At 43.2% G+C, this 26757-nt stretch overlaps 1 protein-coding gene across 1 annotated transcript in view; it reads right to left on the bottom strand.

Moving 5' to 3' along the window:
- The window catches only part of ccbe1 (collagen and calcium binding EGF domains 1), a 392272-nt gene that overhangs the window by 29502 nt on the left and 336013 nt on the right, over window positions 1-26757 (bottom strand). The window contains exons 6-7 of the mRNA XM_059989658.1: window positions 4405-4511; window positions 3302-3425 (exon numbers count right to left, since the gene is read on the bottom strand). Coding sequence (XP_059845641.1) covers window positions 3302-3425; window positions 4405-4511 — 231 coding nt within the window. The remainder of the gene's footprint in view (window positions 1-3301; window positions 3426-4404; window positions 4512-26757) is intronic.

Genomic DNA, 26757 nt, shown 5'->3' with positions numbered 1-26757 from the left:
ACAGAATGGGAGTGGGACGTGGAATTAAAATGTGTGGCCATTGGGAGATCCTGCTTTTTCTGGTGGACCGAGCGTAGGTGTTCAGCGAAACGGTTTCCCAGTCTGCGTCGGGTCTCAGCAATATATAAAAGGCCACATCAGGAGCACGGGATGCAGTATACCAAACCAGCCAACTCACAGGTGAAGTGTCGCCTCACCTGGAAGGACTGTCTGGGGCCCTGAATGGTGGTGAGGGAGGAAGTGTAAGAGCAGGTGTAGCATTTGTTCCGTTTACAAGGCTAAGTGCCAGGAGGGAGATCGGTGGGAAGGGATGGGGGGGACGAGTGAACAAGGGAGTCAAGGGATCCCTGTGAAAAGCAGAAGTGGGGGGGGAGGGAAAAATGTATTTGGTAGGGGGATCCCGTTGGAGGTGGTGGAAGTTACGGAGAATTATATGTTGGACCTGGAGGCTGGTGGGGTGGTAGGTAAGGACAAGGGGAACCCCATCCCGGGTGGGGTGGCGGGTGGATGGGGTAAGGGCAGATGTGCGGGAAATGGGAGAGATGCATTTGAGAGCAGAGTTGATGGTGGACGAAGGGAAGCCCCTTTGTTTAAAAAAGGAAGACATCTCCTTCGTCCTGGAATGAAAAGCCTCATCCTGAGAGCAGATGTGGCGGAGACGGAGGAATTGTGAGAAGGGGATAGCATTTTTGCAAGAGACAGGGTGGGAAGAGGAATAGTCCAGGTAGCTGTGAGAGTCTATAGGCTTATAGTAGATATCAGTAGATAAGCCATCTCCAGAGATGGTGACAGAAAGATCAAGAAAGGGGAGGGAGGTGTCGGAAATAGACCAGGTAAATTTGAGGGCAGGGTGAAAGTTGGAGGCAAAGTTAATGAAGTCGACGAGCTCAGCACGCGTGCAAGAGGCAGCACCAATGCAGTCGTCGATGTAGCGAAGGAAAAGAGGGGGATGGATACTGGTATAGCCTTGGAACATGGACTGTTCCACAAAGCCAACAAAAAGGCAGGCATAACTGGGATCCATACGGGTGCCAATGGCTACACTCTTGGTTTGGAGGAAGTGGGAGGAGCCAAAGGAGAAATTATTGAGAGTATGAACTAATTCCGCTAGACAAAGGAGAGTGGTGGTAGAGGGGAATTGGTTAGGTCTGGAATCCAAAAAAAACCCGAAGAGCTTCGATACCATCTCGGTGGGGGATGGAGGTATATAGGGACTGGACATCCATGGTGAAAATAAGACAGAGGGGGCCAGGGAACTTAAAATCATTGAAAAAATTCAAAGTATGAGAAGTGTTACGAACATAGGTGGGAAGAGATTGAACAAGGGGGGATAAGACAATGTCAAGGTATGCAGAAATGAGTTCAGTTGGGGCAGGAGCGATGCTGAGACAATAGGTCTACCTGGACAGGCAGGTTTGTGGATCTTGGGTAGGAAGTAGAAACGGGAAGTGTGGGGTGTGGGAACTATGAGGTTGGTGGCAGTGGATGGGAGATCCCCAGAGCTAATAAGGTTGGTGATGGTATTGGAGACAATGGCCTGGTGCTCCTTAGTGGGGTCATGATCAAGGGGTAAATAAGAGGAGGTATCAGAGAGTTGTCACTGTGCCTCGGCCAGGTAGAGGTCAGTACGCCAGACAACAACAGCTCCCCCCTTATCAGCAGGTTTTATAGTGAGGTTGGGATTGGTGCGGAGGGAGCGGAGAGCAGAGTGTTCGGAAGGAGTGAGGTTGGAATTGGAACAGGGTGTGGTGAAGTCAAGACGGTTGATGTCCCATCGGCAATTAGCAATAAAGAGATCCAGAGCAGGTAGAAGACCAGAGCGGGGCGTCCATGAAGAGGAGGAGGGTTGTAGATGGGAGAAGGGGTCATCGGTGGGGGTAGGAGAGTCCTTGTCAAAGAAGTACGCTCAGAGACAGAGCCGACCGAAGAAGAGTTCAGTGTCATGGCGTACGCAGAACTCACTGAGGTGTGGGTGAAGGTGTGGGTGAGGCCTTTAATGAGGACAGAGCGCTCTGCCTCAGAGAGTTGAAGGTCGGAGGGAATGGTAAAGAACCGGCATGGATGAGGGATGGGATCAGAGGGGGGAGGGAGGCTGGTAGTGTCACTGGAGAGGGGAGGGTTGGGGTGAGAGGAAGATGGAGCCTCTGAGGGCCCAGGAGCTGACGATGGGATCTGAGGGAGAGGGGATGGCAGAGTGGTGGTGGGGGAAGGGGAGACGGGAGACACAATCGAAGCATGTGAAGACCCGGCCTGGAGTTCAAGGCTGGAGTCGCAGTTGGTGGTTGCGCAATCACTGTCCATGGTCGTTGGAACCCGCGTTGATGGTGCTACTGAACTACTGAACCATTATTTCTCCCCAGAAATGCATTTAGTTGACCTTTAAATCTAATTCATAATATTTCAATGGGCTCTTTTGTTTATTCCACACTGAGATTACTCTTTGAACAAAATAGAGTCAAAGAGTCTTAGAACACTTCAGACAGATACAGCCGCTTGAGCCCATCTAGTCCATGCTGAACTATCAATCTACTGAGTTTTAAATGAACCCAAATCCACCTCTTCCACTGGTAGCTCACTCCACACTCTCACATATTCTGAGTGAATACATTCCCCTCAACCATTTCATCTTTCACCTTTAACCCATGACCTGTAGTCCTAGTCTCACCCAAACCTCAATGGAACATAATGATGGTGTGGTGAACTACATATACCTGTCTGGACATGCCCCCCCCCCACCCCCGCTGACTGCTCCTGTGGCTCCTCCCACGGACCCCGGTATAAAGACGATTGGAGCCTGAGCCCTGCCCTCAGTCTCCAGGATGTAGTGTGGTGGTCAATTGCTGCTTGTTCTTTCTTCCAGCCAATAAAAGCCTATATCTCGTCTCACGTCTCAGAGAGTTATTGATGGTGCCTCAGATGGTTCAAGAACAATTGTTACCCCTCAACCAACAAGCTCTTGAACAATGATCTCACTTGAAAGACTTTTTATCTTGTTATTTCATGTTCTTAATATTTAATGCTATTTAATTGTATTTGCATTTTGCACAGTTTGTTGTCTTCTGGTTAATCTTTCATTGATCCTGTTATCATTACTATTCTATAGATTTGCTAAGTATGCCTGTAGAAAAATGAATCTCAAGGTTGTATGTAGTGACATTTATGTACTCTGATAATAAAATTTACTTTAAACTTTGAAATTTGTTTGCTGCTTCATTCTTCTGAATTTTTAACTTACTTTCCTGGCATTTGAAGTTGAAAAGATAAGGAATCACAGGTTATAGTGTGAAATTTGCCTTATTACCTGCTGGTCCCGAAGGCCCAGGAAGCCCAACGAATCCAGAATTGTAACTGTTGGAAGAAAATAACTTCTGGCTGTTTGATTTTTGTTTACTAATATCATCAACATTGTTGGGCAGTGAAGTAATCTAAAAGAAAGATAAAATTTGTGGTTAATCAATGAATTAATTTGCTGTTAGAGTTGTATAACCTTCAAGAGGACCACAACCTTATTGTAGGGTTTGGAGGCTTGTGTGCCTCAGTGACCCAGAGAGCTATGTTGCATGAAGTCAGGGCTTTATGCTTTGACTCTAGACAGGGTCACCCATGCCAAACAGGTCAAAGTTTAAAGGTCAGACAACGAGTAGTCCACAGGTCCTCCAGGTATGGAGGTTCAGCTCAGCGCTAACATCACTGATTGGTAAAATAGTTAGGGAAATAGCACTGAAGAATCCTTCTACATCTGAGTGGCCAAGGACAGACAGAGATGAAGGACCTTCACTGCTGTCCTAAATGCCATGGTGTTAAGGACAGTAAGTAAATAATGCTGTATAGAACAGAACAATACAGCATAGTACAGGCCCTTTGGCCCACAATGTTGTACTAACACATTAACCTCCTCCAAGGTCAATCTAACTGTTCCCTCTACATCGCCCTCCATTTTTCTTTCATCCATGTACCAGATTCTGTACATTCTTTGATGTAATCATTTCTTTAAAAATCATACAATTTCTCTGCAATATTTTTTCTACAATTGAAATATATTTCTCTTCATAAAGTGGTAACTCTCAGAAAAACTGACTCTAATGGGGCCGTTACCACATTCAGTCAACTATTCTGACATGAAGAGCAGTCATAGCAGCATTAGTCTGGAAGGATATAAAGGTGGGTTACATCATTTGTGATGACTACTTGTAAAACTGGACTTGGACTTTCAAGGTTGAGAGAGTGGAATTGCCCCTGTGTAATGGCTTCCCCACTTTAAAAGCTCTCCCACACAGGCTTCAAAACTGTCATCGTGGATACAATGCACAACCAATCAATTGAATAACCTTATGATTAACAACGTTTACCATTGGAAGTAAGTGTCTCAAGGGAAGAAGACTTGATGCAAATTAATCCCCTTACCTTTTGCTTTAGCTGTAGAACTGTTTGCTTTATCTGCTGGAACTCCTCACAGGTCGTGGAACAGGTATCAGCTTCCATCACGGTATCGGACTTCAGGTACTGGCCAGCTAAAAGAGTCACAGCAAAGCGAGCAAAAGATTGTCTTTTAAAATTTAGTGTTTAATAAACAGTCAGTGGTTAATTAATTAGCAAGTCTGCTGTTTTTCTGATTCAGCAGTTTTGTTTTTTATTTTGGTGGTGCTGAAAAATAATACTGATGCACTAGGGTATAGAATACAGGCTATAAATGGATAGAGCGATAAAAAACTAGGGTTCCTAGGACTTTTGCACAGTGCTCTATTTGCTCACGTGGAAAGGAGAGAGAGTTTGTAAATCTGGTGAGAGCAAAGGATGTTGGGAATGGTGAGGATGGAATGTTCTGGGAGGGGTGTGGGACAGGTGGCAGAGAAGGACTGTAAGAGCGGGGGGGGGGGCAGTGACGCAGCTGCAGATACACCCAGCCCTGAGACACCAGGCAAGGTAACTTAATTCCAAACAATTGGTTTCTTGATCATTACAGAACGTCTCTCTGGTGCTTCGCATTCTCTGCCCTCTCCCTTCCCCTTTAACCAACCATGATTCCTCTTTCTCTGCCCCCTTCGCACTCTCAGTCCACAAAAGAGACCCATATCAGAGCCAGGCTTATCATACAGGAGGCTACAGATGCTGAACAGAAGAGATTCTGCAAATGCTGGAAATCCAAAGCAACACACACAAAATGCTGGAGGGACTCTGCAAATCAGGCAGCAAACTTGGAGGGGAATAAACAGTCACTTTTTCAGTCTGAGACCCTTCATCAGGGCTGCAAAAGGGTGGGGGCAGAAGCCAGAATAAGATGGCAGAAACATTCTGCACAGAAACAGGCTCTCTGGCCCAGCAAGTGTGAACCAGCCATCAACTACCCATTCACCCTTGTCCTACATTAATCTCATTCTCCATATATTCTATCAATTCCCTCATACCCCTCTCCTCAGATTCTACCACTCTCCTACTCACTTGTGGTGGCCAGTTAACCTAACTACCCACACAGCCTTGTGGTGTGGGGGAAAACTGGGCCACCCAGAGAAAAGCCATGTGATCACAGAGGGAGCATGAAAACTCCACCCAGACAGAACCAGAGGTCAAAATTGAACACATGTCTCTGGCACGGTGAGGCAGTGTCTCTACTGGCCACGCCAAGGCATAATACTACTACTACGTCGACTCAGGCCTAGTGCAGTTAGTAACTCATTGGTGGTAAAAGGATGAGAAAAGAAAGCAAAGATGGGTCTAAACAAAAGATAGGATGAGCAGCCAATTCAGTAGTAGCTCAGTAAGTCACATCACTGACCTGACAGTCAAATAAGGTAGGTTCAAGTTCCATTGTACAATGTTGAACACTAGCTCCTGCCCGGCATTCAACAGCAAAACCTTCAGTGGGTCCAGAAGAATTGAAGATGAACCAAGAAGAATAATTGCTTCTACCTAATGTCTGATGAGGACCTGTAGGATCTAAGATCCATCTAACACATCCCTTTTGCATAATCCTCCATTTCCCACTAATGGAGAAGGCTTTAGGAGTAAACCCTGTGGAAAAATCCAGAGCTGAAGTCCCTAAGGCAGTCCAACATTCAGTTCAACGTCGACTGACAACTCCTGTCATGCCTCTAGTATCAGACTCTGCCATTCCTTTGGATTCATAAGCTGCATGGTGAAGGGGAGCCTATTGCATTGGCAACAGTTTGCTCTTCATATCGTGCTGCCCTAGTTTGGGTACTGATTTGTGTATCACGTACACAGCTAGGATGCAACATCCATGAGTGACCCTGACCAAAAGAGGGTGTCATAGAGTCATAGAATACAACAGCATGGAAAAAGACCCTATGGACTAACTTGACCATGCTGACCAAGGTGCTAATCTAAGCTAGTCCTATTTGTCCATGCTTGGCCCAGCCTCCTCTGAACTGTCCCTCTCATGTACTTACTCAAATGCCTTTTAAAGGTGAGGAAGGGTGATTGGTGGTAGCATGGTCATGGAGGTGACAGAAATAATGACCAATATCAAGCAAGAATAGCTCTGGATGACTGGAATGGTTCCAGAGGACTGGAAAGTTACAAATGTCACTCCACTCTTGAAGAAGAGCAAGAGGCAGAAGTATGAAATTATAACACGAGGAAATCTGCAGATGCTGGAAGTTCAACAAGCAACACACCCAAAATGTGTTTTTGACGAAGGGTCTCAGCCTGAAACATCGACAGTGCTTCTTCCTATAGATGCTGCCTGGCCTGCTGCGTTCCACCAGCATTTTGTGTGTGTAGTATGAAATTATAGACCAGTTAGCCTAACTTCAGTGGATGGGAAAATATTAAAGTTCATCGTTAAGGATGAGGTTTTGGAGCACTTGGAGGCACATGATAAAATAGGCCAAAGTCTGACTTCCTTATGAGGAAATCTGACCTGACAAATCGGTTAGAATTCTTTGAGGAATTAAAGTGCAGGGTAGACAAAGTAGAGTCAGTTGATATTGCTCACTTGGATTTTCAGAAAGCCTTTGACAAGGTGCCACACATGATGGGGCTTCACAAGATAAGATCTGATGGTATTACAGGTAAGATACTAGCATGGATAGAAGATTGGCTGACTGGCAGGACGCAAATAGTGGGCACAACAGGGACTTTCTCTTGTTGCCTGCCAGTGTCTAGTGATGTGCTGCATGTCCTGATGTGTAGAAAAGTGAAGTTAATGTAGAAGGAAATTAAAGACAAATGGATAAAAATTGTTTATCTTCATAGTATAACAGAATCAGTGTTCCCTCTATTTTTTTTTACAGCTGTGTGGACCAATCTTTGCACTGAGCAATAAATTTTTGCATGGCCTGAAAACTGAGCAGCACTTTAAAGATTTGTTTTTGTAATAGGCATACTATGAATATTGACTAGACATTGCTGGCATTCAACGGGCCAGTGGTTTAATAACAATCAGCTACTGACTTCCATTCTGTGCTTATTGTTACAATTTATAAAGTAACTTTGACAATGTAAACATGTTGAAACTCCAAAATGTTTCAAAGTAAAAGTTGTGGTATGTTTAGTATTTAGAACATATATGGATTATATTCATAATTAATTCCATATTTTCACAATTATATTAGCATAATTTCAAAATTATATTAACATTAATATTATAAAAAAAGAAAATTCCAGCTGCACAGCCACAAACTGAAGTACACAGAGATCATATTTCTGTTTGATATCCAACAACAATAGAACCTTTGAGTGACTCTTGCAATTTCCATTGTTAATTGTAACCAGGACAGTGCTCTGTATACTTGGTTAATTACAATTTATAAAATTTAGGAAAAATATTTAGACATTTATACAGAGTATATGTACATCTCTTTTAGGACTGTGCCAAGTTCAGAATTCCATGTGACTGGTAGTCGTGAAAAATTGAATCATTTTCAGATAAACCAAAACCCCAGTTTTAATCCCACATAAAAAAAATTCCACTCAGGAACAAAGGATACCACAGACACAGTTTATTGAGTTTTCTTGATGTCTGGATAGATTTATGTGTTTATAGTCTTCAGCAGATGTAACCCAGGCAGTGAAATCTGGTAGGGAAGAATTATTGGAGTCTTGTTCTATTCATTTCATTGGAAGGAAGATCAAAGGAAGATCTAAGCACATAAGGCCATGCTGAGGTACTATGAATTTCTATCACATCCTGACTGGTGAGGTTGAATGATGAAGTAGCAAGAAGGAAAATATAGAAAATTCTTTCTGCATAATGAAGGAAATACAGCCAAAATACAGACAACAACTAAGAAAATATCTACAGATGCTGTAAATCCAAGCAACACACACAAAATTCTGGAGGAACTCAGCAGGCCAGAGAACAGCTATGGACAGGGCAGAAGAAGTGGGAGTCTGATAGAGGAGGACAGAAGGCCATGGAAGAAAGAAAAGGGGAGAGGAGCACTAGAGGGAGGCTATGGGTGGGGGGTGGGCAAGGAGCTAAGGTGAGAGAGGTGAAAGGGGATGGGGAAGGGGGACATTACTGGAAGTTTGGGAAATTGATGTTCATGCCATCAAGTTGGAGGCTACCCAGACGGGATACAAGGTGTTGTTCCTCCAACCTAAATGTGGCCTCATCATAACAGTAGAGGAGGTATGGATTAACTTGTGGGAATAGGAAATGGAATTAAAATGGGTGGCCACTGTGAGATCCTGCTTTTTCTGGTGGAGCGTAGGTGCTCAGTGAAGCAGTCTCCCAATCTATGTCGGGTCTCACTGATATACAGGAGGCAACACAGGGAGCACCAGACACAGTATATTACTCCAACAGACTGAGTTATCACCTTATCTCCTTGCCTGCCCATTGCCTCTCTCTGGTGCTTCTACTACCTTTCCTTTCTTCCATGGTCTTCTGTTCTCATCTATCAGACTCCCCCTTCTCCAGCCCTGTGTCTCTTACACCAATCAACTTCCCAGCTCTTTATTGCATCCCTCCCCCTTCAGGTTTCACCTATCACTTTGTGTTTCTTTTTCTTCCCCCCCCCCCCACCTTTTAAATCTACTCCTCAGCTTTTTCTCTTCAGTTCTGATGAAGGGTCTCAGCCTGAAATGTCGACTGTATTCTTTTCCTGGCCTGCTGAGTTTCTCTAGCACTATGCGTGTGATACAGACAACAATTGCTTTTGTCGAATTCTGCTTTTCATGCAGACACAATGCATATATACTCATTGTTCACGCTATTAGGCATCTCCTGTAGCTAATAATGTAGCCACTGAGTTCATTTCTATCTGTTCATGGCCTTCTGCTGCTGTACCCCATCCACTTCAAGGTTTGACATGTTGTGCATCCAGAGATGCTGTTCTGCACACCATTGCTGTAACACATGGTTATTTGAGTTTTGTCACCTTCCTGTCAGTTCGAACAAGTCTGGTTATTTGCTTCTGACTTCTCTTATTAACAGGGCATTTTTCTTCCATGGAACTGCCACTCATTTTTTTGGACGAATTCCCACTGGCGGAAGTCCACATGGGGACCGATTCAGAGGCCTCCGCCGGCCTGGGGTCGGCGTTCTCAGGCAGTCTACTGGTGCTACAGCCGTCAAATTATATATTTTTTTTGCATTTAGCACCATCCTCTTCAATTTTATAGAGACTGTTGTTTATGAAAATCCTAGAGTATCAGCAGTTTCTGAGATACTCAAACCACCCTGTCTGGCACCAACAATCATTCCATGGTCAATGTCACTTATATCACATTGCATCTGCATTCTGATGTTTGGTTTGAACAACAGCTGAATCACTGGACCATGCCTGCATGTTTTTATGCATTGAGTTGCTGCTGTATGATTGGCTGATTAGATATTTGCATGAATGAGCAGGTGCACAGGTGTACTTAATAAAATGGCCACTGAGTCTATCTTACTCTTTTCTGCACAGCGAAAGAAAGACTGCCAGAATGCAGAAAACAGCAATTACTTTAACTGAATTCTGTTTTATGTAGAGATGAAATGCATATATTTTAAAGATGAGAAAATCTGCAGAAGCTGGAAATCCAAGCAACACACACAAAATGCTAGAGGAACTCAGCAGGCCAGGCAACATCTGTGGAAAAGTGGACTGTTTACTCTTTTCCATAGATGCTACTTGTTTTATAAGTGTTGTTTATAACTCGATGCCCTTTCAGGTGATAAAGCAATACCAGTAGATTACAGATATGTCCCACAGAAACTTGTTAAGTGTTATCATAAACATCTGGTAAAGTATTCTGTGCTGTAATTATTTTGGTATCACTTGTTGTCATTGGTAACACCACTGTCGTAGGCCAAATCGAAGGTGGTGATGACTCAACATATAGGAGGGAGTGGTGCCATAACAACAACCTCTTACTCAATGTCAGCAAGACCAGGGAGATTTTTTATTGAATTCAGGAGTTTCAGAGGTGGAGAGGGTGAGCAACTTTAAATTCCTCAGAGTTATTATTTCATGGAGATGTCCTAGGCCCAGCATGTAAGTACAATTATGAAGAAAGCACGCTGGTGCCTCTACTTCCTTAAAAGTTTGCAAAGATTCAGCATGGCTTTTAAAACTTTGACATACTTCTATACAGTATATGTGCAGTATATAGATTGGCTGCATTGCAGCCTGGTATGGAAGTGCCAATGCCCTTGAATGGAAAAGTCCGCAAGAAGTACTGCCCAGTCCATCGTAGGTAAAGCCCTCCCCACCACTGAGCACATCTACATGAAATACTGTCGCAGGAAAGCAGCATCCATCATCAGGGACCCCCACTACCCAAGACATGCTCTTTTCTCACTGCTGCCTTCAGAAAGAAGTTAGAAGAGCCTCAGGACCCTCACCGCCAGGTTGAGGAGCAGTTATTACCCCTCAACCATCAAGCTCTTGGGCCAAAGGGGATAACTTCTCTCAAGCTTTCTTGCCCCATCACTGAAATGTTCCCACAACCTATGGACTCACTTTGAAGGATTCTTCATCTCATGTACTTGATATTTATTGTTTATTTATTATTACATTCTGTTTGTATTTGCACAGCTAGTGCACACTGATCACATGCCCAGTTTGGTGAGGTCTTTCATTGATTCTGTTATGGGTGTTATTCTATGGAGAATTATTCTATATTGAGAATGCCTGCAAGAAAATAAATCTCAGGGTTGTAGATGTTGATATATATGTACTTTGATAATAAATTTACTTTGAACTTTGAGTCCTGATTGAAACACGGAGGTTGGTCGGAAGTTGAGAAGTGGTGGACTAAGTCTGGGAATTTCTGCAAGTCCACTGGGGAATTCGAAGGCCCAATATTTGTGAATCCATGAGTCCACTGGAGGCTGGAGGCCAAGCTTGGTCTGTGCTGGGATTAGTGGACTATGTACGTGTGTGGATGGGAGGAACAGGGCCTGTTTTGCTGTTGTTCTTTGTGGCTTTTTGTGTTCAGTGTGGTACTGCTGAGCCTAATGGGAATGCTATGTTGGCAACAGAATATGTGGTGACACTTGTCGACTGCATCCAGCACGTCCTTGGGTGTGTTGGTAGCTAATTGCAAATGATACATTTCACCGAATGTTTTGACCTACATGTGACAAATAAATCTGAATCTGAATGCATTTGCTCATTGCTCAGCGAGCAGCTCAGAATAAATTGTGCACGGTTGAAAGAAGCAACAGTTGCTGAACTTTTTCTTTGTTTCTTCACTCACACTGTTGGATGACAGACAGTATTCTCACATTGTCTGATGATCAGTGATCAGTAACAGAGGATACAGTATCTATGGAGTCTTATCTCTGCTATTTCACGATTCCAAAGTTCAAAGTACATTATCAAAGTACGTACACTATACACAACATTGAGATTTGTCTCCTTACAGGCAGCCACAAAGAAAGAAACCCAATTGAACCCATTGAAACAAAAGAAGACCGTCAAACACCCAACGTGCAAAGAAAATAAAACAAATGATGCAAACAGTAAAAGTAAGCAAAAGGCATTCAGAACTGAAGTTCATAAAAGTGAGTCCATAGTCATGAAGCCAGCAGCCAGCCAGTTCAGAAGTCCGTTAACTGCAGTCTACAGACACAGTTCAGCACGATGATGAATAAGCCACACAGAGCAGTGAGTTGAACTGGTTCATCCCTCGCTTCTGGCCTCGACACCCTGACCTTCTCAACCTGGCCCGCTGCTTAAATCGATCAAGCCTTGGGTCTTTCCTTGCTCTCGGGCCTGGGCTCTACTCTCCTCGCCTCGGTTCTGCCACATTGAATCGCCTCCAAGTCTGCTGCAGCAAAGACCAAACACTGGCTCAATCCCTGCCTCTGTGCTTGGCCCAAGCCGCCTCAATTCGGCCCGTACATGCCGAGATTTCAGTTCGCACCACAACAATGCCAGGTCGTACAGGCAGTTCAAAAGCTCAACTCCGAAAGGGAAGTTACAGGCTATCGATTTCAGTGATTACTTACCGGAAAAATGTGATTAATAACATTGTTATTAGTTTTCTTGTTTGCTTCTGGTAAGTAGTCGCTGAGCTTCAGCAGTGCCATCTTAAAATGGAAACTCCAAACGAGCTGATAATGGTACAGAGATGTTTGGGCCTAAACTGCCAGTGGGAGTCTTATGGAAGATACCGTGCTTCTAACTGGAAATGTCCTTGTGATGATTTGAAACATTTAATAGTTAGTTATAAAGCAGGAAACTCATTGTTTTCCATTATGGCAGCTCAAAAATGTTCAATCCTTGGTAAAAGAGTTTTAATGGATTATGTGTGACAGACTCACAATTATTTGTTTTGAAGGCCTGATGATGCAAATTTCCATCTTGCAATATACACAATTGTAAATGGAGAAAATTCAGAAATTGGAGGTCTAAAGGGACTTGCACAATATTCTAAAGGTTAATTTGCAGGTTGAGTGGGTGGTAGGAAAGACCAAAGCAATGATCGCGTTAATTTTGAGAGGACTAGAATACAAAAGTGAGGATGTAATGGCAGGCTTTATAAGGCATCTAAGAAAAGATGTGCTGGCATTGGAGAGGGTTAAAGGAAGTTCACAAAAATTATCCGGGAAATGAAAGGGTTAACATATGAGGAGTGTTTGATAGCTCTGGGCCTGTACTCACTGGAATTTAGAAGAATGAAACTTACTGAATATCAAAAAGCTTAGATAGAGTGGATGTGGTGAGGAAGTTTTCCTCAGTGGGGGAGTCTTGGACTAGAGGGCACAACTTCAAAATGGAGGGACATCTATTTAGAACAGAGATGAGGAAGAACTTGTTTAACCAAAGTGTGGTGAATCTGTGGAATTCACTGCCACAGACAGCTGTGGAGGCCGAGCCATTGGGTATATTTAAAGCGGAGGTTGACAGGGACTTCAACAGTAATAGTGACAAAGGTTACGTGGAGAAGGGAGGAGGATGGGGTTGAGGGTGATATTAAATCAGCCATGATTAAATGGCGGAGCAGACTCAATGGGCTGAATGGTCAAATTCTTATGGACATGGGTAGCTGGAAGTTGACAAGATGGAAGGAATGGTAACTGGGAAGGTGTGGATAAGTGCCTAGGCTTTCTCGTAGGACGATTGGGACAGTGAAAATTAGGATGGGGGCAAACAGGGATCAGGGAAGAGGGAGAGCAGGTAGTTGTGGTCCTCTGTTGCTGGGCCACGTTGTGTTCGTGGATCAATGTTGTGGAGTGTCAAGGCTGCGCTGCATTGGTGGTAGAGTTGAGAAGCTCTGAGCAGGCCGCCATGAGAGCAGCCAGTTCCCATTGATAGTGTATACAGTAAGCAACCAGAACCCCTTCAGTACATGATGAACCAAGCTCTACCTGCCTGAATATCCTGGGTATTTCTGTTCTCTAGTACTTCAGATGCAAGATGAATCTAAAACTGGCTTTGCCATCCCAGGTGTAAGCCCATGGTTTTATTAATCAATCACTTTTTAATAAAATGCATTCTCATAGAACATCAAGTCGTATACTATGTATTACAACCCATAATGTTACAAGGTGATCAGAGGAATAGAGCAAATGGATAGTCAGAGATGTTTCCTCGGGATGGAAAGCTGAGGGAGTGCAAAGACTCCTACAGGAGGAAGCTGGAGTACGAGCTCTAGCATAAGGGACGTGTGACTGAGTATGAAGCAGATCACTGGCTTCAAGATTAAGGAAAGAAAGATTGAGGGCTGCCTGGATAGGGACGACGAATTGAACAGGTTCAGCACAGGACCTCCCGCTGTTCCCCCCCCCCCCCCCACTTGCCCAAACCTCACATCCTCTCTGCCCCTGAGGCCTGCTCCCTCCATTCCTCCCTCCCCTCATGTGAGTGCTTATGTTCCAAACCCCAACTTTGGAGTATCCTGCCTCCATGTGGATGACCACCCTCTCCCTCCGGACTGTGACTGCAGGTCAGGTTAGTACAGCTGGAGAGATCACATCAAGGCAAGGCTGCTGGACCAGACGGGATCAGCCCCAGGATACAGAAGGCCTGTGCGAGCCAGCTGGCTGGTATTTTGTAGCACCTTTAGAATCGGTGTCTGAGCCAGGAAAAGATACCAGTGCTATGGATACTTCTTGCTTGGTTCCTGTACTGAAGAAGGAAACTTCATCTGAACTTAATGACTGCAGACCAATTGTCTTCAATCTCTTGTGATGAAGGTGCTGCAGAGGCTAGTCCTGATTTACCTGGGATTGCTGGTGAGATCTTCATTGGACTCTCTACAGTTTGCCTACCAACCTCATGTGGGAGAAGACGATGTCACCATCTACCCATTGCAAAGAGCTCACTTCCACCTGGATGATGCTGGTGGCATTGTGAGAATCACATTTTTTGATTTCTCTAGTGCGTTCAGTACAATTCAGCCACTTCTGAATGAGAAGCTGCAAAGGATGGGTGTACACAAATGAACTGTCCCCTGGATTATTGCCTACCTGGCAGATAGAGCCCAGCTTGTATGGCTGGGTATTTCTCTGTCTGAATTGGTGATAGCTGGCACTGGAGCACCACAAGGGACTGTCCCAACTCTGTGTCTGTTCACACTGCACACCCCAGACTCTCAGTACAAATCTGAGTCTTGTCACTTGCAGAAGTTTTCTGATGACTCTGCAGTGTTTGGGTGTATCAGAGAAGGGCAGGAGTCAGAGTACAGAGGACTGATGGGCAAGTTTGTGGAGTGGTACAGGAGGAATCACCTGCTCCTGAATTTAGCCAAAACCAGGGAGATGGTGATTCATTTTAGGAGGAAGAGGACTATGATGAGTGCTGTATACATTCTGGGAGAAGGGGTTTCCGTGGTGGAGGAGTACAAATACTTGGGTGTTCAACTTGACAACAGAGTTGACAGGAAAACCAACACCAAGGCTGTTTACAAGAAGGGGACAAACAGACTTTAATTTCTAAGAAAGATGAGATCCTTCAAAGTGTGCAGCATGATGTTAAAGATCCTTTACCAGTCTGTTGTAGCGAGTGCTGCTTCTTTGCAGCTTCATGTTGGGGGAGCAGCATTGGTGCTGTTGATGCAAAAAGACAAATAAACTCATCAAAAAGGCTGGATCCGTCTTTGGCTATCAGCAGGACTCCTTTGAGTTTGTGGTGGAGAGGAGATCACAAAACAAACTGTTATCCTTTATGGACAATCTGGAACATCCTCTCCATGACCTAGTGAATAAGCAGCAGAGCACCCTTTTGAACAGACTCATTCAGCTCCACTGTCACAAGGATTGTTACAGAAAATCTTTCCTACCAAATGCAATAAGCATGTACAACAGTTCATCTCTGTGTAACAGGAGAACACACATCATAGTACAATAGTCTGTTTTTTCTACTTCGTACATTGTAATTGCACATTGGTAAATTATTATTCAGTACTTATTATTAGTTAAGCCTGCACATTGCTAAGTGTGTTTTTAAATGTTGCTGCTCTAACAAAAGATTTTTCCACTCAGGATCAATAAAGTACTTATTATTATTATTATTATTACTACTAAATGGCTAATACCAGAGGGCACAATTTTAATGTAAACATGAGACAGTTTGCGGATGCTAGAAATCCAAGCAACACACACAAACTACTGGAGGTCAGACATCATCTACTGTATATAAATGAATAGATAGTCGGTGTTTCGGACTGAGACCGTTTTTCAGGACTCATAAGGAAGGGGGAAGATGCCAGAATAAAAAGGTGGGAAAGGTGAAGTAGGCTAGCTGGAAGGTGATAGGTGAAGCCAAGTTGGTAGGAAAGGTAAAAGGCTGGAGAAAAAGGAATCTAATAGGAATTTAAGATGATTGGAGGGATGTATAAGGTGGATATCGTTTACACAGAGAGTGATGAGTGTGTGGAACTTGGTAGAGGCAGCAATATTAGAGACACTTAAGAGACTCTTAGATATGCACATGGATGATAGAAAAATTAAGCACAATATGAAAGGGAAGCATTGGGTTGACCTTAGAGCAGGTTGAAAGATTAGTATAACATCATGGGCCAAAGCCCTGTATTATACTGTCATTTTCCAAGTTCTCAGTGGCCACATCATGTCTGGTATGGCAGAAGTGGGTACTACACAGGATTGAAGTAAGCTGCAGAGATTTGTAAAATTAGTCAGATCCATCATGGACACTAGTCTCTGTTGAATACAGGACCATCCATTCAAGGACCATCCACTATTAAGGACCCAAATAGGTGCCGTCCATCATTAAGAACCCCCATCACCCAGCACATGCCCTGTTCTCATTGCTACCATCAGGAAGGAGGTACAGGAGCCTAAAGGCACACACTCAATGATTCAGGAACAGCTTCATCCCCGCTGTCACGTGATTTCTGAATGGACACTGAAGCCTTGAACACTACCTCACTACTATTTAAAATTTTTATTTTTACACTACTTATTTAATTAAATTACTGTGTATATACTTACTGTAATGCAAAGCTTTTTAACTCTATTATTATATATTGCATTGTATTGCTGCTATAAAAACAATAGATTTCACAACATATGCCGTTGTAATTAAACCTGATTCTGATTCTGAAACGTCTTGTTATCTCTGTCAAATGGTACTTAGGTGCAAGATGCATCCCGAAGCAAGGTTACTGGCTTTGTCATTCTGGAGGTAAGCCCATGGCTTTACTTACTGACAGCTTTTTAAATAAAATTAATTCTCATAGCATACTATGTAGTATACTAAGCAGTATAATCTAATGACTGGTAATTTGGTAAGCAACTCCCTATCGTATCATAGATTCTAATGGTCTATTCTTTGGAAAATGGTGTCTAGAGCTTGTAATCAGTCAAGAGCGTTCCAAAGGTTTCTTTAATGCTGAGCTTTATTTGTCACATAGAAAGTTAGAGTGAATTGTGTTGTTTGTGCCAATGACCAACAGTCCTTGGATGTACTGGGGCCAGTCTACAAGTGTTGCTGCACTTCTGGCACCAACAAAGCAAACCCACAATTTACTAACCCTAATCTGTATGTTTTTTGGAATGCATGAGGAAATTGGAACGCCCACACAGAGAACGTACAAACTCCGTACAGATGGTGGTGGAATTGATCACCGGTCACTGCCACTGTACCAGCATTACGCCAGACACTTTGCTACTATGTCGCCATGATAAGTGACTGCCTTGCACGAGAGTCAAAGCAGCCATGTGCACCAACACTTCGTTTTCAACAGTGCCGGGTGTCTCACTCTGTGCGCAATTCAAACTTCTGTCATTCACAAGGAGCTAAAATGACAATCCTGTCCAGATCCAAAGGAATGCCCAATACAGGGGAATCAATATCCACTCCATCATCAGTTTTATTTTTTGTATAGTCATTTATTTGTGCTGGTGTTTGCTTTAATGATAAGTCCAAAAGTTTGACATTCAAGAACATGGACTTTTTTTGTTCACCGCATTCATCATTATCATATTGTGCTGTGTTGTATGACATAAGCGATCATGGTCCCATAACCATGATTGTTCTTGGCATATTTTTCTATAGAAGTGGTTTGCTATTTCCTTCTTCTGGGCCAGGGGTTCCCAACCTGTTGTCCACAGACCCCTTGCTTAATGGTATTGGTCCATGGCATAAAAAAAGATTCGGATCCCTGTTCAGGGCAGTGTCTTTACAAGATGGGTGACCCCAGCCATTATCAATACCCTTCAGAGATTGTCTGCCTGGTGTCAGTGATCACATAACCAGGATTTGTGAAATCCACTATCTGCTCCCATGGCTTCACGTGACCCTGGTGGGGGGAGCTAATGCTACACCTTGCCCAAGAATGGCTAGCGGAGGGAAGGCGTGCTTTACAACTGATTTGATAGAGGTGTATCTCCACCCTGTCATTCATCGGATCTCTGCATTATCACTCCTAAGAGATAAAGCCTGATGAGTATGTTAGCTATGGTTGGGCAGAATCAATCCTAATAAAGTCAATGGAACATGCCAACTTACATTGCAGAATACATAAAAACACGGTACCTTAGGATCAGACTCATGTTTACTATCACTAACATACAGCACTGTGCAAAAGTCCAAGACTAAATATATAGCCAGGGTGCCTATGATTTTTATACCATACTGTAGTAATTTTATGTATTGCACTATACTGCTGCCACAAAAAAAACAGATTTCATGACATATGTAATTGATGAGGAACCTGATTCTGATGTGGGTCTCTATTGTGAACTTAGAATGGGAAAGGATAATGGAGAGTGGAATCGTAGCTGGAAGAAGGGGAAGGGAGAGGCGAGGGAGTGGGAAGCACCAGAGAGACATTATAAAATGATCAATAAACCAATTGTTTAGAATCAAATGACTTTGTCTGCTGTCTCATGGTTTGGTGCTTTTGCACCCATGTCACTTCCCACCCCTGGCACTCATTCTCTGCCCCATGTCCTACACCCCTCATGCAGTGCTCCACCCTTGCCATTCCCAACATCCTTTGCTCCTGCCAGATTTACAAACTCACTCTCCGCTCCACATTAACAAATACAGTTCTGTGCAGAAGTCTTAGGCACCCTAACTATATACTGTATATATCCCTAAGACTTTTGAACAGTACTGGTATGTCAAGAAATTTAAAAGATATTATAACTTAAGGCCCTCCATTGGTCAGGGTTGACCATGGATGTTGCATCCTTGCTATCTATGTTGAGACACAAGCCATTACGGTATGATATGGACAGCAAGCTGCTGTCCGTGCAATAGGGTCCCTTTCTCCATGCAGCCGTTGAGTCCAAAGGAATGGCAGAAACTGATATAGTTTGGTGCCAATATCATCACAGGAGTTAGCAGTCAGTTTTGAACTCACCGTAGGGCTGCCTTAGGACTCCAATGCCGGATTTTTCCTCAACCAGTCAGAATGCTATCAATGATACATCTGCAGAAAATTGGCCCAACCTTACCTCTTCTTCTCTAAACTCCACAATCTCATTGCCAACCAGGTTTTATCAAACGATACTTTGTTATTTGAAATGGATTATTTTACAGAAGTCACCTCATCCTGAGTTAAGTTTCCAGCTATTTATGGAATTTCCATTAAGTTAAAGTGTAATGAGCGCTTCAGGCCTGTGTGAGCACCAGACAGCGATAAGCTATGAGGTTTTTAGAGCATCAGAAATGTTTAATTCTTATTTAATGAGGGTTGTTAATCATTTAGAGTTCCTTGTGTTTTTTTAAAATCGGCAACTTACTATTAGTAATGTGGTCTCCCTGGTGCTTTCTGTTTAAGATTGTTAAATTTATTTTGATAAGATCAGAGATTATGTATTACTTGTAAGACATAAGTGGATGCCCAATTAGTGCTAATCACAGGGTCCTCATTTTGAGAATGGTTCATCTCATGGTGTTGTTCGATTGAGCCACTGATGTTCTTTTGGAATTATTATGAATAGACTGTCATCACTGTCTCCACAATTGGGTTCTGATATTGCCAGCATACATTGTGACATGAAGGGCAGGGTGGCACTGATAAACTGCAAGTTAGTATTGGATTTCTTGTTTTAGAATGCTTGCCTTGACGCTGTATGATGTAAAGCGTAATTGTAGAATTCAGCAGAAGAGATCATTTTCACAGTCATTTAAGAGTGGCAATTTCCTTGGAAAAGCACAAAAGAATATTTTGATGTGATTTTTCTCAGACACTTTAAAATTGTGCTGTTTGCAAGCTGATAGATCAGTGGGCACAATCTTCCCACGCATCTTTCTGTGCTGTGGTAAGGTTCAAGTATGCTTATCAGTTTATGTTGAGTCATCTGGTCTCAGTGGGTCGTGAGATGGAGATGCAAGGCCCTCTTTCCCTCTGCTAGCCAGCTGGTTTCCCTTGGGCAAGGTGTAGCACCTGCTCAGCACCCCACCCCACCCCTAATCAGGGTCACATGAAGCCATGGGAGCAGGTGGTGGATATCACAAGCCCAAGTTGCCACCACTGATGCCAGGCATTCTCTGAGAGTATTGGTAATGGCTGGGGTCACATCTCTTGTAAAGACACTGCCCAAAAGAAGGCAATGTCAAACGACTTCTGTAGAAATAATTTGCCAAGAATAATCACAGTCAAGGGCAATGTTCTCTCTATTTGTTATGACCAGTGTGCACAAAAATCTTGTGCTGTGCAACTTTTTGCCCAGTGACAGCAACAGGTGCACACTGAATTTTATATATAGATGTATTAATTTTAACAGCTAGCAAAATACTACGAATAAGAACGATCTCCTCTGCACTTAATGGATTTCGCTCCTGTTCATCTGCACTCTCACAAAACATATATAGCAGGCCTGGAGTAGAAAATGAAGGATTTTCTCACTGGAGCTTTTGCATGTGTGCTTTTGCAGCTGAAGCATCCATATGTGATTTGTTTGCAAAATGATGTTTTAAAAAGTCAAGTTTCCAAATTTCACTCCACTTCTTCCCACTTGCAAATTCTTCAGCAACTTTTGCATTGTGATAGTACATGCAGGTAGCACCAGTTTCTGCATTGAATATAATATTTCTCATAGCTGCATGTTCCTGATCTCATGAGCTTTCAGTGTAGCAGTTTTTACCACTTCATTAAGCCATTCTGCCTTAAATGAACTAATGTTTCTTTCGTACTTCACACCCTTTGCTTCTTTGGAATTTGACTTAGTGAATCAATAGTTTCTTCAATATAAACAGTTCAAAATCTGCATGCAAATCATCGCAAGCTCCATGTTGTCAACATCATCCGCATCAGAAACTGGAAAAGGAAATATGATTGTGTACGATCGTGAAATATATTGAACATGCCAACGAGGTAGAGGGTGACAACCTTCTGTGCACAGTTTAAGTTCCTTCGTATGCTAGTAGCAAAAGATGTGTGCATGCACATATTTGCACACCTTGGAGGGAACATTGGTCAAGGATAAGACCACGATTGCCCATGTTAGAATGACATGGCACATAATGATGATGATGACCTGGCCTTGGCCAAGGAGGTGGAGCAGTGGAAGATATGCCCATAGCTCCTCTATGGTAGAGGTGGAATGATTGGTCCTCATTCCTCCCATTCAATGAGGTGCAATGTCCTCGTTTCTAAGAAATGCATATGTGCAGAGCAGTAGCATAGCTGTTAGCGTAAGGCTTTACAGTGCCAGCGATCCGGGTTCAATTCCCACCACTGTACATATGTAAGGAGCTTGTTGGTTTTCTCTGTGACCACGTGGGTTTCCTGTGGGTGCTCCGATTTCCTCCCAGATTCCAAAGACGTACGGGTTAGCGTTAGGAGTAGTAAACTGAGGGTAGGTTACGTTGGTGACACTTGCAGGCTGCCCCCAGTACATCTTGGACTGTGGGGGCTGTTGACATAAATGACACAATACACTGTATGTGTTGATGTGACGGATAAACTGATCTATTGTTAAGTATCATTCAGGCAAGAATACAATTGAGCTCAATAACAGTGTTTGTAAGGTCAAACATACTGCAGGAACTCACTGAGGAAAAACATCCAGGGATGGGTCAGTGCCTTCAGCAGTGAAAGAGAACAGCAAAGGCAGGAAAATTAAAACTGTAGTGAACACACACCACAGCAGGTGAAGGGCAAAAGGACAACTCCAGCCTAATTATGATGCAGATAAGCTGAATGGTCACTTACCATTCTAACTTCCTGTGAGTCCCTTGGTGTGGTTCTGAAAGAGAAATGTATAATGGTGTCACCCTAGTTTATAAAACCCAGGGGGACAATTTTCAAATTTATCTTAATTTTATTGCAACATTTTGGGAAGTAAATTTTTCAGGGTTTAAGGGGAGAGGTGACTTCCCTGGAAAAAAAGGATTTCTGGTCTCCTGATTCAGCAGCCGACATATCTCTGTTAGATATTACCTTGGCTGTGGACAAACAAAAACTAAAACGTGCCCGAAAATGATAAGAACAACTCTTCATAGGATACTATAGTTGGTCTCTCAATAGACTAATAAAGGATGTATCTGTCATTTAGCAACATTATTCAGTGTACAACATATCAGGATCCTTGTTACAAATCAGAAGTCACCCAAAGGACCATGGATTGAATTAATTTTGTAAACCCCTCAAAGTTGAAGTAATAAAGATGTGTGTATACTTTATGCCATTCCTATCTCTTTCAGGGTTGCCCATTTAATGAACAGCTCTTGAGGTCAGGCCCTTGGTGTAATCATTCCTGTCGAGTAGGATGTAATCATTCCTGTCGAGTAGGAAACGTGACTGTCCGTTAGGCACAGCACACTCTCAAAAACAGAAATATGGCCACGACCAGATGCTAATTTTGCATTTAGAGCATAGAATAGTACAGGCCCTTTGGCCCACAATGTTGTGTCTACCTTTCAATCTGCTCTAAAATCAATCTCACCCTTACCTCCTACAGACTCCTCAATTCTTCTATCATCCATGTACCCATCTAAGAGTTTCTTAAATATCCCTAATGTATCTGCCTCCACTACCTCCCCGGCAGTGTATTTCACACACCCACTACTCGCTGTGTAAAAAACTTACCACTGACATGCCTCTTATACTTTCCTCCATCCACCTTAAATGAATAACCCCTCATTTAGCCATCTCCATCCTGGGATAAAGTCTCCGGTTGTCCACTTGGTCTCTGCTCTTATCATCTTGTACACCTCTGTCAAGTCACCTCTCATCCGCCTTTGCTCCAAAGAGAAAAACATTAGCTCACTCAAACTATCCTCATGAGATATGCTCTCCAATCCAGGCAGCATCCTGGTAAATCTCCTCCACACCCTCTCTAAAGCTTTCACATCCTTTCTATAATGAGGTGACAAAACACAATTGATCAGACCTGCCACCTGTACTCACCCACTGTGTTTTTTTCATTGACGCATATATCTCCTGCAGGTCCATGGCCTCAAAGAACCTGGAGATCTGGATTTCTCTGAGGCGGGAACAACCTGATGACCTCTGACTGAAGTCACAAGACATTTTAGCTGTTTTTCACTATGTCTGATAATCAAAGACATTTATAGATCATTCAGCAGGTTTAAACAATTTAAAATATTTAAAAGCAATAAACAACAACCAACCAGAAACTAATGAATGATCCAATTGTGAGAGAGCCTAGGACCAGAGGGCGTAGCCTCAGAATAGAGGGACTACCATTTAGTGCGGAGATGAGGAGGAATTTTCTTTAGCCAGGTGTGGAGAATCAGTGGAGTACATTGCTGCAGATAGTCATTGGCCATACGTATTTAAAAAGGTGTTTGATAGGTACCTGATTAGCAAGGGTGTCAAAGGTTATGAGGATAAGACTGGAAAATGGGCAATTTTAAGGTGATTGGAGGATAGTGTGGAGGGGATGTCAGAGGTATTTTTCTTTAACACAAAGAGTGATGGGTACAGTACATGGAAAGTGTTGCCAAGGATGGTGGTTGAGGCAAATACTTTAGGGACAATTAAGAACCTGTTAGATGGGCACATGGATTATTAAAGAGAAATTACGAACTATGTGCGAGGGAAGCGTTAGTTGAATCTTGGAGCAATTTAAAAGGTCGGCACTACATCATGAGCCGTAGAGCCTGTACTCTGCTGCACTGTTCCATGTTGTATGGTCTAATGCGTTTGAGAGGGAAAATAAATCAGCCATGATAGATTATCGGAACATACTTGATGAGCTAAATTATCTAATTCTGCTCTTGTGGTCTGATTATACAGTGTAATTATGAAGTTGGAAAAATAAAGAAACTCCTCACTTACCTTTTAAAGAGGCCAATCCGATTCAAATGAATCGGTTCAGCTGCTTACACTGGCCTACCAGGATGCTATGAGGTCAGATGCAAGTTATAATGGACCTCTCAGGTCAGAACAATTGTGTTTCACTGATGGACACAGTAGTGTCCACTGGTTATTTCTGACATCTCCCTTTTAATATGTGGGTATGGATGGCAGAGACAAGTCGATGTGTGTGTGCTACCCCCGGCCAAGAATTCTCAACAGAAACCTTAGCTAAAGATCTCAGCCTCCAACCCAATAATGCGGAGTTTTCAGCACTTCTTCAGTTGCACATGAGATTGTCAGCCAAGATATTTGTGCTCTGATCTCTAGGGTGGTGCTTTACCTTTATACTTTTAGCTCAAAGTGCCACCAACAATATCTCAGCTGAAATCTTAATGTAAAATAAACTGGTGAGTAATTAGACCATGACAACATCAGCAAAGAGTGAAAATTTACCTCCAGAGATCTTCGCTGTTGCTTTTGGCAAGGGTTTTCTCAGCAATAACATTCACATGGGCAAGAATATTATAACAACCTATTCAATTGCATTTAAATCCTATTTGAAAAGGAATCACTCACTTGCACGGACTTTACTGTCTTTTGCTCAGACTTTATCCTCAGCTGCTTGCAGGCTGCAGACCTCATTGTCCCTAGATCCAGTTCTGGCCAAGACCTTCCTGTCTGCTACTGATTCTTATTGGTCATCTTCTTCTACAACCGCACCACACCAACCACTAGTCCCTAAGACACTCCTCATCTTCACTTCATTCCTCTGACCTCCTGCTTTCCTCCCACCCCAACAGGAAGGTCTTAATAGTCTCCGTTTCCTTATGGACCAAAGATCCCCAACCAGTTCCTCTTTGCCAGCTTGCTCCTCCATCCGGTGGAACTGAATCTTATTTCTCTTTCAGCTCCTCCCACCTTCTCCAAACTAAAGGCATGGCCATAGACCCCAGCAATGCCTGTCTTTTTCTCTGTTACACAGATCAGTCCATGCTCCAAGGCTACACCGGTAATGGTCCATGGATTTTTCTCTGCTACTTCAATGATTGTATCGATGCTACTTCCCGCACCTTTACTGAGCTCATCATCTTCATCAACTTTGTCTTGAACTTCCATCCTACCGTCAAATTTACTTGGTCCACCTTTGACATTTCTCTCCCATTTCTTGATTTCTCTGTCTCCATCTCTGAAGAAAAACTCTCTACTGCTATCTTTTGTAAACCTACTGACTCCCATATCTAACTTGACTATACCCTTTCCCACCCCACCACTTGTAAAAATGCTTTTTGCTTCTCCCCATTCTTCTGTCTCCACCGAATCTGTTCTCGTTCCACTCTAGCAGATGTCCTCTTTTTTTCAAAGAATGGGGTTTCCCCTCTACCATCATTGATGCTGCCTTCACCCACATTTCCTCCATTCTTCATGCATCTGTTCTCAGCTATCCGCCTACCCTCATACCAGGGATAGATTTCCCTACCTTACCTTACCTACTACCTTATATCCGGCATTTCATTCTCTTCAACTTCTGCCAAATCCAATGGGATCCAACAACTAAGCACATCTTTATCAACCCTCCCGCCCCTCACTTTTCGCAAGGATCACTCTCTACGTGACTCCCTTGTCCATTCCTCCTTTCCCACTGATCACCCACCTGGCACTTATTTCTGATCACCATTCACCACCCCAGTCACCATTCAGGGCCCCAAGCAGATCTTCTAGGTGAGGTGACATCTCACCTGGAGTCTTTTGGGTTGCTCTATTGTATCCGGATTTCCAGGTGTGAGCTTCTCTACATTGGTGAGACCTGACGCAGATTGAGGGACTTTGTTGAACACCCTTGCTCTGTTTTTGCAAGAGGCAGGATCTCCTGGTGGCCATGCATTTTAATTTGACTTCCCATTCACATTCTGACATTTTGATCCATGGCCTCATCGAATGTGATGAAGCCAAACTCAGACTGATGGAGCAACACTTTATATTCTTTCTGGTTAGCCTCCAACCTGATAATATAAATATCGGTTTCTCTAACTTCTAGTAATTTCTGCTTCTCTCTCCTGTTCCCCATTCTAATTACCCTCTCTCCTCTTCTCTTCTCCTCACTCTGCTCCCCTTCTTCATTCTCCTTCTGCCATGGTCTACTGTCTTCTCCTTTTAAATTCTAACCTCCATTCTAATTTGAATTTAAGAGCAGGGAGGTTATGCAGCAACTGTACAAGGTTCTGGTGAGGCCAGAAATGTACTATGTGCATTTCTAGACTCCTTACTTGAGGAAGGATATACTGGCTTTGGAGGCAGTGCAGAGGAGGTCCACCAGGTTGATTCCAGAGATGAGGGGGTTAGACTATGAGTCATCTAGGACTGCGCTCACTGGAATTCAGAAGAATGAGAGGAGACCTTATAGAAACATATAAAATTATGAAAGGAATAGATAAGATAGAGGCAGGAAAGTTGTTTCCACTGATAGGTGAGACTAGAACTAAGGGCGTCACCTCAAGATTTGGGGAAGTAGATTTGGGATGGAGATGAGGAGCAATTGCTTTTCCCAGAGGGTGGTGAATCTGTGGAATTCTCTGCCCATTGAAGCGGTGGAGACTACCTGAGTACAGTAAATATATA

This window comes from Hypanus sabinus, chromosome 14 (genome assembly GCF_030144855.1).
Source record: "Hypanus sabinus isolate sHypSab1 chromosome 14, sHypSab1.hap1, whole genome shotgun sequence".
Lineage (NCBI taxonomy): Eukaryota > Metazoa > Chordata > Chondrichthyes > Myliobatiformes > Dasyatidae > Hypanus > Hypanus sabinus.
Note: the sequence above shows the minus strand (reverse complement) of the source record. Positions and strands in the feature narration are given on the sequence as shown.